The sequence below is a fragment of the Camponotus vicinus genome, unplaced genomic scaffold, assembly GCF_025532165.1.
Source record: "Camponotus vicinus isolate PSW18456_S1 unplaced genomic scaffold, iyCamVici1.0 SCAF_10, whole genome shotgun sequence".
NCBI lineage: Eukaryota > Metazoa > Arthropoda > Insecta > Hymenoptera > Formicidae > Camponotus > Camponotus vicinus.
In genome coordinates, this window is record NW_028141946.1 from 16,359,768 (window position 1) to 16,376,072 (window position 16,305).

The 16,305-nt window shown below is 32.8% G+C and overlaps 1 protein-coding gene and 1 pseudogene across 2 annotated transcripts; one reads left to right on the top strand and one right to left on the bottom strand.

Moving 5' to 3' along the window:
• The first annotated feature begins 1,997 nt into the window (after nt 1-1,997).
• Nucleotides 1,998-4,250, top strand: LOC145961069 (uncharacterized). The gene is made up of 6 exons (XM_083080906.1): nt 1,998-2,211; nt 2,302-2,731; nt 2,849-2,985; nt 3,073-3,199; nt 3,388-3,567; nt 3,784-4,250. The coding sequence occupies exons 4-6, from the start codon at nt 3,110-3,112 to the stop codon at nt 4,090-4,092; spliced, it is 579 nt and encodes a 192-aa protein (XP_082937032.1). The 5' UTR covers nt 1,998-2,211; nt 2,302-2,731; nt 2,849-2,985; nt 3,073-3,109; the 3' UTR covers nt 4,093-4,250.
• A 10,434-nt stretch (nt 4,251-14,684) lies between these two features.
• Nucleotides 14,685-15,371, bottom strand: LOC145961070 (uncharacterized; annotated as a pseudogene). The gene is made up of 2 exons (XR_014435551.1): nt 15,035-15,371; nt 14,685-14,921 (listed from the first exon to the last, which is right to left on the bottom strand). The product of XR_014435551.1 is annotated as an uncharacterized LOC145961070 (transcript).
• Nucleotides 15,372-16,305: the final 934 nt, after the last annotated feature.

The window sequence follows — 16,305 nt, forward strand, 5'->3', positions numbered from 1 at the left end:
AATTCCACTAATAACTTTATACGTATTCGCACCAATACGTATTTTTTCCGTAGGTATTAAATTATTTTGTCCCTTTTAGTTCCTGTATACTATATTATTATATATTACAAGTCAAAATTATTATTGATTTAATTAAGTTTTTATCATTACATATTTACTATTATAGATTTCATTATTATTGCATTATTCTTTATTATAAAATAAAATTTTGTTTCACGTATGAAGAATCAAAGAAAGTTTTAGAAGTTTAGATTTAATTGAACGATAAGACAATTAATATAAAGGAATATTTATATATATATATATATATATATATATATATATATATATATACATATATAAAATTGTACATGTAGGGAATACTTCTGCGTAACTATATTTGTGTCTACGCAGGCAAATGTAATAAATGTCTATGTAACTATAATTATGATTGTGCAGTCAAATATGTAAATTTCTACACACACACACCACACACATATGTATATATATATATATATATATATATATATATATATATATATAATTATCATTATACATGTAGGAATATTTCTGCGTACTATATTTGTGTCTATGCAGGCAAATGTAATAAATGTCTATGTAACTATAATTATGGTTGCGCAGTCAAATATGTAAATTTCTACACACACATACATATATCATTATAAATTACATAATAATTATATTCCACAAAATGATAACTGTCTATTCTCTTTATTAAGATTAATATATAATATGTCAAAATATATTATGTCTAAACAGAAATGAGAAAAATTTCACAATATTTACCTTTTGATTGATGAATATTACAAAATTCACAGTCCACTTGGTTGTCGTTAAGTGTCACAAATCTGTGTTTTTATATAATACTAATAAATGTACTTGGCGTCGCGACGCTGCTGCGTCGCTTGACAATAACTTTTAATATGTCACTTCTCTTCCTTGATACATTATTACACACTACTTCTCTTCCTTGTTCTAGACTATACTTTTATTTATTTACTCTTATTTATCTTCTTATAATCTGTGTTTTTAAACAAATAATCTGACTGCTTAACCTGTCACTTCTCTTCCTTGTTTTACACTATTCCGCACTATACTTCAATAAATTAATCTCTCACACGTACGTACACACATACATATACATATCACACGTATGCACGCATATGATTTTCTCTCTTAAAGCATTGTACATATCGAAGCAATAATCGTATACGCACGCTGTGAACGCCGCTTGAGGGACAAACTCGCTTTGAGTATGTGCGTGCGAACATATGTACGTGAGTCTGAACCTGGAGAAAAACGAAAAATGTCACAATTCTGATATTCATCATTTCTCAGGATTGACTGCACCGATTTTATTCAAACTGGTCGCAATCGAAAGCTTATATTCACATTATATAATAAAAGTGTCATTAGATTTTTTATTACGGCTTTAGTTTATTAAATATCTTAATCGAAAGTTTACTTGACGTAAAATTCCGGATAAGCTACTTGGTAGCGCCGCGTCGAGAACAGTGACTCTCAACTCAATGCTCGGACCTGTTTTTTATGTACTTGACGTCGCGACGCTACCGCGTCGCTTGATTTTGGTGGATGGAATTTTTTCTCATGGTTATTTATAATGGTTTTTACAGTTTTCTCTAATAGTTATTTTTAACACTCTTTATAATCATACAATATAAAAAATGTTTTTTGAAAATCCTGTGGGAATCAAAAAACGTGCTAAATGTCCCTCCTCCCTTATGTATATTTTCTTTACATATATTTCTTTATTAAATAGAAAAATATATATTTATAATTTCTTTAATTTAGTCTGAATATGAATATGTATGTGTGTGTGCGTGTGCGTGTAATTAAAAATATATGTGAAAAAGTATATCGTATATCTATAATTTATCGCTGATATTTGTTGTTTAACATATTTCTGGAGAATTTTTTTTTAATTTTAGATTTTCTTTTTCGGAAAAAAGGCATAGCGAAGAGAGACTGACGGAATTTTGTGATCATTTAGAAGAAAGTATAAAATGTATGGAAAAATTGCGGCGTTACGTCTCATTAATCATCACATCGCGTTATGTCTCACAGTAACTTATGCGGTACCAAAAAAATGGAATTAAATAGTCTTTTGCGTTCCATAACTGAAGATTCTATAATTTACCGTTTTATCTTGGACGATATAAATAGAATTGTTTCAACACAATTACTATTACGGTAAAATTTAATAAACCAAATTGCCATTAACGTTATAAATTAAAGTAAATATATATTGTACAATTAAAAAAATATGTAAACTTTTTTCAGGCACGATTCTAATTTGACAGTTATGTATAATTTTGGCTTAATTTATCATTGGATAAAACAGTATCAACTAATATATAAACAAAACGTATTTATGTACATGCCAAAGGAAAAGCTACTTTTAGAAAGACAACTTACAATCATCGCACAATATTTTCTACCATATGTAACTTATTCAATCATTGATATATGGTTAGAGAATATTGTGCAAAAAGTACTATCTTGCCTAAAAGCTGAATATCCTAAGCATTCTGCATTCTCTCTATCTTCTGAGCAATTTTCTTTTTGGAGAGAAAACAACATCAATGATAACTTCTGGGAATCAACAGAATCGACATAAATTATGTATATTATTTAAGAAATTATGTTTTCCGGAACAGGTGTTGTTCATTTATTTGAAATATTGGATGTTAAAACTAAATATATGGATTATGTAAGTTATTTTATATTATATTAAATTATAATAATATTTTGTTATGCATTGCGCAAACATAACTTTATATCTTATAAATGTTCAAGATAATTTTTCTAATAAAATTTAATGATATAGATTCTAAGATATTATCAAGAATTTCTTCTGACTATTGGATACCACAATATAGTTAGAAGACTTGGTTTACGTTGCTTTCTACACTGTGGATATGACGAAGATGATTTTGTAACGGCAATCGTACGGGAATAAAAGTAGTTAGTATACAATTTTAGCTTGAGAGCTTTTCAATCTATTTGAGATAAATATATATGTATATATAATTATTTTTTTATTATTTTTAGTTATACAGAAGGTTGTCAATCGACAGAATCTTTTTATATGATGGAGAAATCGCTTATGTATCCCTTGAACATTGTCAATGGGAGTTGTTCCATTATGCATCCAGTGGATCCATTATATGATATATCGGTAAACAATTTTTTATATAAAGTTTTCTTACTAATTTTAAGAAATAATTGATGAAGATAATGATCGAATTATAATTCTTGTAAATAATACATTAGTCAATGAGTCAGTATTTTATAAGCAATAAGTAAAGTTCTTTTCATTTTCTTTTGTATAATTGAAATCTTGTTTACGTGTCTATCGTTTTTCAGCAAATACAAAAGATGATGTTCAAACTTCCGCGTTTCTGTGAATTGATAAATAATCATTGTAATATTCTTCACAATTTGAAAGTCAATAACTTGATGAGTTTCTTATCACGATGTTTAAAAAGTGATATTGAAGATATAGATATCGATTATGAATATCGAAATATTACAAATTCAATAAAGGTAGTGTATATAATATGTCATCATTGTATATAATGTACTGTATATGTGTGTGTGTGTGTGTGTGTGTGTGTGTGTGTGTGTATATGAGTAGTTCAGATATCTATATATAGTGAAAACTATTTATATAATTTAAGTCACGTTACAATAATTACTTTTGAAAACACTTGACAAGAAGTATTATGTAAATTTCATTATTACGATATCTGTTATATACAGGATAGATTTAACACCGTGAGGAGTAAACCGGAAATAAAGAAAAAAATTAAATATACTATTGGTATGATCGTAACGCACTCACCGAAACCACATTTGCCTTCGACTGAGAAATGTAATCCTCATACTGGAGTGATAATTGGGTGGAATTACAAATGTAAAGCTGCGTTCGTACAAAAGAAATTAAAATCTGTAGCTCCACATCTCAGCGAGTGCTGTGAAACTCGGCACATGTGTTTCTGCAAATGTTATACTTACGAATCAAGTGTTACATCCAGGCTCGGAGAAGGATGGGTCGAAGGAAGGACGTGACACAGATAGTTCTTTCCCGAAGTCGCAGCAGGCGATAAGCGACTCGGGTAGAGCGAATTTTGTGACTCAGAAACAGGTAAACGACTCTCGTTAAGTCGCTATTATTCCGCTTCTAGCGTTCGCTTGGTGGTCCCCTTTTCGGTAAGGGAATCTAATCCCTTTTACACGGGGCGGGACCAATGCGCGATCTTTAGTGATTAGGAATGAGAGCAGGGTAATTAATTAATTAAGAAATTTAGTTACAAATTTTGATTTAACAAATTTAGTAACAAATTTATTTATATAAAAAAAAATAATTGATAATTATAGACATAAGAGAAGAATGAAAAAAAAATTATAATTAAGTGCTCTATACTTTGTGTGTGTGAGTGTGTGAGTGGATATGTGTGTGTTTTCTCGCGGATGTTACATGAGTACGGAGGTCGTCAGTCGAGCAGATTAAGGGGGGATATTAATTTTTATCTCTAGGCTCGACCGGAGATTACAATGATTTTTAGGTTTTTCTTGCAACTACAAAATTAATCGTGGATGTATGTAGAAAATGGTGGGGAAGAGAGAGGATTCCATTAAGAGTCAACGTCAGATATAAAAATTATAAACAAAGAAGAGGGAAACAAAATAAATTAAAGATCAGATTGACTTTGCAATAAAAGACGTTAGTGGTGGTTGAGTTGCGACTCTCAGTGGACTCCTGGTCTTTAACATCGAGGATGATGGGATGCTTGTGGCGCTTGTTCGATGACCGAAAGTGTGTGTCCGCATCACGCAAACTGAGTATGGACTGCTAAAAACCAATGACGAACTGAACTGACTGATATGATCGATTGAACTGACTGATCTAAAGTGATTGACTGAAGTGACCGACTGAAGTAACTGACTGAAGTGACTGACTGAAGTAACTGACTGAAGTGACCCTATGCTCCTTGAGAGCTTCTCTTTTTATATCTGATTCGGTTTACTTTTCCGGTATGTGTCTTATTCTTCGATTAGATTTTAGATTCACAAAATTTGTTCAGGTGTCTAAGGTTTCGAATTTTTGTAAGATTTATCTAGCTATTGTTGATTAGATTTGTTGGTTTAGGTCGGTTAAATTTGTAATCGATTTCTTATTTTCCTCCCTGATAAGTTTCGAAATGTTACTATTTCTATTTACAGAGGGAGATCTATGTTTTATCGTCGATATATTTCTCTATTGCTCTGCCTGTATTTTTTATCTTCAGATAATTATTTGTTAAGGGGATCGGTGTTACTTCATTGTTAGCATTTCTTGCGTGTTTTTTCGTGATTACTCATAGATATTCGATGACAAATATAGATTATTATGAGGCGCGAGAGGCCCTATTTGATCAATGATTTTGCTTATCAGTAATCGAACGATCGTTGCCGCAACTTCATGAAAAAAAGGAATCGTGGAGTCGGCTGGACGTAACACCCCCGGCCTTAGACAAATATTGGGGACAAAAAAAGGGGATCCAACATTTGCAGAGAGAATGAGTTCCTTCCTTTCGCGATTCTCTCTCTTATTTCGTGTTAGAAGTGTATGCACGCGTTAATTTGTTTATTAAGAAGGAGGAAAGAGGAGATGATCATCAAATCCTTTTCCTTCATTCTTTCGTCCGTCTTTTACATTTTTTATGTAAACATTTTTTTATAATACTCTACTTTTAATGATACTATAATTTAATATTATTTAATATTATTTATTATAATTATTATTTAATATAAAAGTCTCTCATTCTCTTTTTTTTATTATCATTATTATTAATTACTATTTTATTTTTTTAAATATATATATATATATATATATATATATATATCTTTATGCTTATATTATTATTTTTATCTTACTTATTCTGTTAATGATATTTACTAGCATGTTGCCTGATTTTATGTTACTTATTATCTTATAACTTTTCTGATAATAATACAAGAACTTTTCTTACAATAAAGGTAACTCTATTTCACATGTTTGCTAAAAAGTTTTAATACGAAACTATCTTTTCTCATATATGCATTTGCCTTCATATATATATATATATATATAATCAAATGGAAGAGATGTAAAGTCTTATAAATGTTTACCTGATCAACGTCAACGATTCCAGAGTTTTATCACTCTGAAAAGAAAGTTTTGTTTCATCTGTCCAGTTATTAGTATCCTCTGGTTAAATACAATTGCTACCTGCTGAGAAGATTTTCGGTATATTCGATTTTTTTTATTCGTTGCGGATAATGTTTTCTTTTAGCCATTTGTTGGAATTCCAATCGTTCTTATATGCAGAATCCAACAGTAGAATATCTTCATTTGCCTAAAGCTGGTTAGTTATAGCTGAATGTATAGCGCAATGATAGCTTCGGCTGCTGAGAAATGATGAATGCTGGTGTAGTTCTTTATATATAATATTTTTTGTATCCGCCACTTCTTTTCCTTTCATTGATCAGATAATATTGTTCTATTTTATAAGTCAAAATGTGTTAGAAAAGATAGTTTTGTTTTAGTTATGTAAGCTAATGAGATTTTGATGTAGTGGATTAATATTAAATGCTATAATGTTTATAGTATTTCTATATGTCTAATATATATATGTGTGTAAGTATGTCTAAATATATAATGTACATACGTGTATATGTATGTATTTGTATTATGTTCTTAGTATATATTACTTAACTTGATAATGATATTATATAATGTTTTTGCTCATTTTCTCTCTTATTTTACACGATGAGAATCGTGACGATGATTATCGAGTTTATCCTATAATTCAATATATTTAATAAAATTTAATTGTTAAGATTGTTATTATTACGATTTGGCTTCTATTTCTTAAATTTATCTAAAACCTCAAAGTAATTATTATTATTTATTATTATTAATTATTATTTAATTGTTTGAATCAATATGTGAAATTCGTAAGTAATCATTATTATTTTAAAATCTAGAGTTCTATAAGATCAGCATATTAATTTTTTGAATGTGTCTAATACGAAGGATTTTAGATTTGAGAATTTGTTCAGTACAAATAGTTATTCAGAATTAGAGTCTAAAGGTTTTTCATGAGTATCAATAAAATACGCTATATTATTTTTTTACATGAAAATAGTTTGCTGAAATCTATAATATTACTTATTTTTTAGTATAATATTAATAAGTTCTCCCTTTTTCTAAATTTTTATCGTTCTCTCCTGTGTCCTCTTCTTTTATTTCATTTCCATTCTTTTTTATCTTCTTTTCTTATCTTTCATTTCCTTCTTTTTTATCTTCTTTTCTTGTGTGATAATTCTTGCCCGGTGGATCATTTCTTTCTTCAAGTTTCATGTCATTTTTCAATTTTATTTGATCCTTTGTCTGTAATCTATCTTGTTTAGGGAAATTGTATATTAAAATCTTTTCTGTGATTTGTAATCCAGGAGATTTATTTAGTTTTCTGCTTTTCTTTTCCTTGCTATTAGATCTCACTAATATTTCAAAATTTGTCTCTATGTCTTCTGGATTGTCTGAATTTAAAAATTTCTTGTTTCTTGTTTCATTGTATTCCACTTTTTGGAGATTTTTGAATAATACATTTCTGATAGTGTCTTGTTTTTCATTATACTTAGATTTGCATTGCCTAAAGTTATTTATAATTTCTTGAGATTTATTTAATAAGGACGTGGAAATTTTTGAAGACGGTTTGTGCTTTTGGAAACTTTTAATTTTTAGTTTTTTGTTTTTTCGAGTCTGTCTTTGAACCGTTTCAAGGAGATTTTTTAAAGAAATTTCTAATTCATTATCGTTATTTTTTGAAAATAATTCAATCATCTCTGGGAATTCGATATCTAGGGGGGATAAAGAATTGCTCCCCTTTTTAAAATAAGAAGATGTCGAATTGTGTGTAACGAGGTTTGGTAACTTCCCTCCTTACAATCGACAGAGCCAGGATTTTCTGTCGAGGTTTGGAAATTTCCCTCCGAAATCCTAAAATTAGTCTCCTCTAAAGAGGTCTAGTAATTTGCCTCTTCTAGGATTTTTGAATTTATTTTCTTATTTTTCTTTTCATTTTTGTTTTCTTTATTTTCATGTTCAATTTTGTTTTTAATTTCATTTTTGTTTTCTCCTTGATTTAATATTTCTTCTTTATTTTCATTTAGTATTTCCTCGATAATAAGATTATGTTGATGATTTTTATCTTCATCTTCACGTTCTGTTCCATCTTCATAATTTGCAATTTCCTTATCTTCCTTTTTCTTAATTTTGTTAGAGCACGTGGTTTTGGTTAGCGTGAAATATAAGATTAGGTTTAACACACTCCTCTGAGAAATGCAGAACTTTATTATTAAACTTATTTGAGCTTATAATTAGTATTATATATAAACTTTAGTCTTTTTGGTAACTCTTTGGTTCTTTATGTTAGACTTTTAATACATAAGCGACAAGCACACGTCTGCACACGTCGACGCACGGAAGGAGACAAAAGCAAAAGGGACGCGCGGTAAGCGTGGCGGCAGCGCCAGCCAGACATTGTGACCAACCTCATAACACAAAAAGAAACTGTGATTACAAAAGAAATTTTTACATATATCCAACAAATTTTGTTTTTATTTTATTTTTATTTTTGTTCTTAATTTTATTTTTTCCTTGATTTAGTATTTCTTTTTTGTTTTTATTTCGAGTTTCTTCGATACTAACATCGTCTTGATAGTCTTTATTTTTGTTTTCGTCTTCGATTTCCACCTCACTTTTGTAGTTGAATTCTTCAGACGTTTTGTTAAATGCTTTATGTTTAATCTCTTCCTTTGTATGGATTGGTTCTTCTAAGTTGTTTAAGTCTTCTAACTTTGATGTCTAATCGTCGAATACTTCGTTCAATGGTTTTAAATACAGGGTCGGAACTTGTACTTCTGTTTCTTCATCTAGAGTGCTTATAACATTGAAATATGCTTTTCCAAAAATGTTTTCCACAATGGTATCTCCTAAATAAATTCCATGTGCTATCTTTATTTTTGGTATATATCCTACCTTATTTCGGGATTTTCTATTCTGACGTAGAATGATGATTCTGATCGTGGAAATACTACTATGGTTTCCGCCGAGAATAAAGATATATTATTTCCAGAGACAATTAAATTCTTTTGAGCATAATCTATTTTGGACAGAGTTTATTTGAAGAAATCATTCCCTAATATTCCAGATTGTGAAATAGGAAAATCGCAAGATACTATATGGAAAGACATACAGGAATTTCAAAAATATTTAACGTGATCTCTCCGAGTGTGTACGTTGGATAATTATTTATACCGTTTAATTTTAATATATTTGTGAAATTAATATTTATTTTTTCATGTATAGAGTTTTCTTTGATTAAATTTGGACCGGATCCTGTGTCTAACATAAAAATTATGGGCGTAGATATATTATCTATATTGACTCGAACAGTAGGCACGCGACCTTGTTTGTCAAGATTTACTGTCACAGGTCGTGCATTTATTATTCGGCAGTCTACCTAATTTTCCGAAACATAGGCGGGTATAAAGTTTACTTGGGTCTCTGTTATGTTTTATGTTGAAAGGCTGTTGAGGTTTCCTTGGTTATCTTTTTTCCTTCGATTATTACTAGCAAGAGTCTGACAATCTTCGAAGACATGGCCTTGTTCTTTACAATAACGGCAGAATAATGCGTTTCTCGATTCGATTTGATGAATTTTCGATTGACAATCTTTAGCGGTATGTCCAAAATTGTTACAAATTTGACACGTGACTCGAATGTTGTTTTCCGTATACCGTTGTTCGTTCTGTTTTCTCCAGCAGTTGTTAGCTGAGTGGCCGGATTTTTCACATCATTGGCAAATTACTTTATTGATTTTGTTATTAATATTATTTCGGCATGATTTTGCATCGTGGCCAGATTTTGAACATAGCTGACAGATCGTTCTTTCTTGTCTCATGGTTACTGACTGATATGATTGTGGATCGTGAAACCAACATTTATCAGCTCCGTGACCACGTTTTTTACAAATTTGACAAATCAAAATTTCGGTTCCTTGACCCGTTAAATTATTGACTGGTTGAGAGGTTCGTAATAATTTTCTACAATTACTGCCTACATGTCCTTCTTTGTAACAGATCTGACAAGTTTCTCGTTTACCCGAACTACCGTCGCTTCCCTGTCGTAAATCTATCATTGCGCGGAGTTCTTTCTCAAGGCGTCGGCAATCATCGTGTGTACATCTAAGTTTCTCGCGATTCGTTGCTCAATTTCTGGTTTTAAACCTCTAATGAAGCAATTGCACATGTCTTTCTCTAATGAAACTTTAATATTATGGTCAGATGATACGCTTCCTGAAGTTTGATATGCCTTGAGTATTTGTTTTCCGAGAATTTTTACTCTATTCGCGTACGTGACTACATCTTCTTCGTTCTTCTAATATATACACCCTAGTTCTCCTTGTAACTGATATACGTTTTTCGAAGGGCCATAAATTTGTTTCAGGTATTTAGTTAATTGAGATACGCTGTCGAAATTTTGATCTTGTATGGTACGGCGAGCTTCTCCTATTATTCTGGTTCTTATTATTTTTGTAAATTGAGATTCAGCTTCGCTAGGCAACATAGACTTCGCTTCCTCACATCCTTCAATAAAATAACTTCAATAAAATAACTTAATATTTTGACCGTCAAAATAAGGAACGGCCTCTACCGCGTACTTCAGAGTAGCGAAAGGATTATGCTGCGTCATTGTTAAATTATCTTTGATCCTAGAATCTTTAAAATCAGCACAAGGTTTAATAGTTATATCGCAAGAATCGGATATTAACAAGCTATCAATATTACTATATATTATATATATCAATATATATAATATTGATAATACTAAATTTTTCTTTTTCGATTACTGTCTCGTTTAATGAAAGGTTGATATTTTCGGGAGTGGATTTAGAGGTTGATGATTTAGGAGTAGAAGTGTATCGTGTTCCTAGTTTTCTAGAATAAGCTTCTCGAGCAAGTGAAAAATTCTTCTCTACCTCGTTTTTGTCAGCTTTACTTCTAATTCCTTCACTTATTCTTCCAATTTTAAAGATTGCACATTCAATATCCCGGACGAGCCTCCAAAATTTTATCGTATGTTACGTCCAGGCCCGGAGAAGGATGGGTCGAAGGAAGGACGTGACACAGATAGTTTTTTCCCGAAGTCGCAGCAGGAGAGTCGAGCGAATTTTGAGACTCGAAAACAGGTAAACGACTCTCGTTAAGTCGCTATTACTCTGCTTCGAGCGTTTGCTCGGTGGTCCCCTTTTCGGTAAGGGAATCCAATCCCTTTTACACGGGATGGGACCAATGCGCGACCTTTAATGACTAGGAATGAGTGCAGATTAATTAATTAATAGAGAAATTTAGTTACAAATTTTTACATTTATTTATATATGGGTGATCTCGGGATGCAAGAAATTAACGCTTCTCAATTAACTAACTCTGAATTTATTTTGATCTATAACCTGAGCGGCGCTTGTATATTGTATGTAGTCACGTGTGTACTGTCTGAGGGCGTGATGTGAGCTATCGATAGGCGCGAGATAGATTCTCTTGAGACTTGATATTCACTCTTCGAAAGCGGGATACTGAATGAATCCTGGAAAACCAGGATTCAGCATGCATGATCCGGGAGAAAGTTTTTATAATCGGAAAGATTCTCGGAGGGACGAGTAACCGTTGTGTAGGAAAAGCCGTGTGTTTGCCATATGTTAATCGGCGATGTAAGGGATCGATGGAAGGCTGCATAACATGCAAGGGTTGTAAAATTTACAAAAGTGAAAGCGGATGTCGGATGCATGCATGCCGGGATTAGAATTTATATAGTATACGTGAGTAAATATGTACGTGTGTGTGTAACAGAGGCGGCGTAGGAGACAATCGTCCCTACAGTACCCCCCTGCTAGTGTTTAACGATAAAAACAAAGAATTACGAAAATCCTCTTTGTAGCCGGTCCGGGAAGCGGACACGTCTACCAGACTTGGTTGTGTGCTTGGTTGAGCTCTCTTGTGTTGCTGTTTGCTGTGTGTATCTCTGTGTGTTCGGTGGGTCTGTGATTGCTGCGTCCTTCTCGGTGAGGCCTGGAGCGTCCTCGTCGTTATTGCCTTCCTGAGAAGCGACTGGGTCATCGGCCATGATGTACGCTGGTTTAAGGCGGTCGATAGAGACCGTAACATCACGACCGTTCATGCGAACAACGAACGTCTTTCCTGCTCGTTTAATCACTTTGTACGGGCCATCATATGGTTGTTGCAAAGGCTATTTGAGGTCATCATGCCGTACAAAGACTTCCTGTGAGGTAGCGAGGTCCTTGAAAACAAACGTGTTACCCGTGCCGTGGCGAGACACGTTCGACGGCCTCAATTCCCGCAGGTGTTGGCGTAGCTCCTTGATGAAGTCTGTCACGTTGTCTGCTGCGTCATCGTGGTGTAGGGAGCCTAAGAACTCGCCCGGCAGGCGTAGTGACTGCCCGTAGACCATGTCGGCTGCCGTGGCTTGCAAGTCTTCTTTCCAGGCTGAGCGGATGCCCAGCAAGACGGTCGGAAGGTTCTGTGTCCATCGATGTTGCTGCTGGCACGTGATCGCTGCCTTTAGTTGACGGTGAAGGCGTTCGACCATGCCGTTGGCTGAGGGGTGATATGTAGTTGTCCTCAAGTGAGTCGTACCTAACAAACGATTCAACTGCTTGAAAAGGTATGACTCAAATTGTCTACCTTGATCTGTAGTTATTCTCAACGGCGTGCCAAATCGAGATATCCATCCATCGTAGAGAGCACGTGCGACGGTTGAAGCTTCTTGGTCGTGCAGGGGAACAGCTTCTGGCCAGCGAGAGTATCGGTCTACCATAGTCAGGCAGTACTGGTATCCCTCCGATGGCATGATTATAATGTCTATGCTAAATGCGCTATATCTTGTGTGATGAGAGTGTGTGAGTATGTGTTTTCTTGCGGGTGTTATATAAGTGCGGAGGTCGTCAGTCGAACAGATTAAGGGAGGATGCTGTTTTTATCTTTATGTTCGACTGGAGATTACAATGATTTTTAGGTTTTTCTTGTAAATACAACTTAATTGTGGATGTGTATAGAAGAAGGAGGGGAAGAAAGAGGATTCCATTAAGAGTCAACGTCAGATATAAAAATTATAAGCAGAGAAGAAGAAAAAGAAATAAATTAAAGATCAGATTGACTTTTTTTTTGCAATAAAAGATGTTAGTGGTGATTGAGTTGCGACTCTCAGTGGACTCCTGGTCTTTAGCATCGAGGATGATGGGATGCTTGTGGCGCTTGTTCAATGACCGAAAGTGTGTGTCCATATCACGCAAACTGAGGATGGACTGTAAGACCAATGACGAACTGAACTGACTGATCTGAAGTGACTAACTGATCTGATGTGTCCCATTGAACTGATTGATCTGAAGTGACTGACTGAAGTGACTGACTGAAATAACTGATTGGAGTAACCGATGCTCCTTGAGAGCTTCTCTTTTTATACCCGATTCGGTTTACTTTTCCGGTACGTATCTTATCCTTCGATTAGATTCACAAAATATGTTCAGGTGTCTAAGGTTTCGAATTTTTGTAAGATTTTTCTAGCTATTGTTGATTAGATTTGTCGGTTTAGGTCGGCTAAATTCGTCATCGATTTCTTATTTTCTTCCCTGATAAGTTTCGAAATGTTACTATTTCTATTTACAGAGGGAGGTCTATGTTGTTTTATCGTCCATATATTTCTTTATTGCTCTGCCTGTATTTCTTATCTTCAGGTAATTATATGTTAAAGGGATCGGTGTTGCTTAATTGTTAGTATTTCTTGCGAGTTTTTTCATGATTACTTATAGATATTAGATGACAAATATAGATTATTATGATGCGCGAGAGGCCCTATTTGATCAATGATTTTGCTTATCAATAATCGAACGATCGTTATCGCAACTTCATGACAGGAAGGAATCGTGGAGTCGGCTGGACGTAACATATTTAATGACTTATTATATATTCAAATTATATTGATGATTACAAAAGTATGCAATTGTAAAGATGAACTATAATTATTACTCTATCTCCACTATATTTACATAATAAAGCTAATAATGTATAATATTTACACACAAGTACGGTCTATCATTTCGAAAGATCACCAAATACTGACAACATTTTATAGATATATATGATATTATGCATTATAAAATGTATTAAATAACATATGAGATTATATAAACCATTTCATAATCGATGCACAGACGATGCTACGACGATGCAATATCTCGCAGTAATGTGGCGTGCACATTTTCCCGAATAATTCTAATCTTCATACTACAGTATACTAATAATTATAAATCCACAAGTTATAAATTTTAAGTAAAAATAAAGATGGAAAAAAAATTAAGTAAAAATTAAGATGGAAATTCCAGTTAGTTCATCAATAAAAAAGTTTGACTAGTTAAGATTAAGTTGGATTCACAAAAATTTATTGGCACATATATAAAAAAAGAATTCTACATATATTCTTAATATAATTTATTTTTTATAATACAATATAACATTGCACTTTTTTTTAATCTTATAATATCTACAATATTGCAATATCATCATAGAAAAAAGTTAAAAAATTATTTATATATGATTTTAAAATACGTATATTATAAATCCTAAATTTTATTGTACACACTATCGACCAGAAAGTACTTCGTGCATAATAGAGATATCAGTTGGATAATTTTTTGACAAGTTTTCAGTTGGTACGTAATGAGTGCCTTCGAAATGAGAAAAGTATCGCCCTATCTCTACATTATTTATCCATTTTGGTGGACAACTTGATACAGTATCTAAAATAAAAAATATATATTTTATATATTTGTGCACATGTATAAAGAAATGAAAAATCATATAAAATATATATAATTTATAAGAGAGAATGCTACTAATATCTTATACATACCTTGTGGTGCATAACATACTATATTATTTTCCGCAAGAATTGTATAGTGCGGTTGATAGGTAAATTTGGAATTGCCTGATTTGTAAGTATAACATTTGCAGAAGCACATGTGCCGAGTTTCATAGCATTCGCTGAGATGTGGGGCTACAGATTTTAATTTTTTTTTGTACGAACGCAGCTTTACATTTGTAATTCCAACCAATTATCACTCCAGTATGAGGATTACATTTCTTAGTCGAAGGCAAATGTGGTTTCGGTGAGTGCGTTACGACCATATCAATCGTATATTTAATTTCTTTCTCTCTTATTTCCGGTTTATTTCTTACGATATTAGCTCTATCCTGTATATAACAAATATCGTAATGATGAAATTTAAATAATACTTTTTGTCAAGTGCTTTCAAAAGTAATTATTGTAATGTGACTTAAATTATATAGATAGTTATCACTATATATTGACATCTGAACTACTCTCATACACATATACATATACATATACATATACATATACATATACATATACATATACATATACATATACATATACATATACATATACATATACATATTGTTACGTCCGGTGGACTCCACGATTCTTTTCTTTCCTCGAAACGATATCGTGGAAGAAAGAAACCAAGGATCGACTTGCATTTAGAATGCAAAGCGATTCTTCTTAAGAATAATGATAGCGCGTAGAAGAACGCAACCTAACCCGCGTATACAGGGTGATTCTGAACAAACGTTTGTCTTTAAAATATCAAATTCTTGAATGAATTCTAAGACGATTTTTCCTCTTGCAAAATTTTGCCCGGAGCTTAGTTTTTAAACTATAAAGGAAAATAGTTAACTACTTACGGAACGAGTACAAGAGGTAGGCAGAGACGGCGCGATATAGGCAATTACGTGGGGCACTCGCCGCGATCAGCTGATTGCTATACGCGATGACTGTAACAATCAGTGTGTGTGTGTAAGAATGTGTACGCACACACACACACACTGATGTGGATAGTGGAGACGAGGAATTATTGCATTACCTAACCACCGCCCCTTCCAACTCCATCATCCTCTGGTACCTCCCCGGTTCCCGATTTCCACTAGGAGTTCCAATCCAAGCTCTGTGGAAAAAATTCCCTCCGTCCACTATCCAATTTGAAAATCCTTGACCCTTTGTCCTCTCCCCTTTCGCTTTATAATACACATGTTTAGATAGCAAAATTTTAAATAACAGGAAATAAATTTGTAAAATCCAGCCAGGATTAATTTATTAAGGTT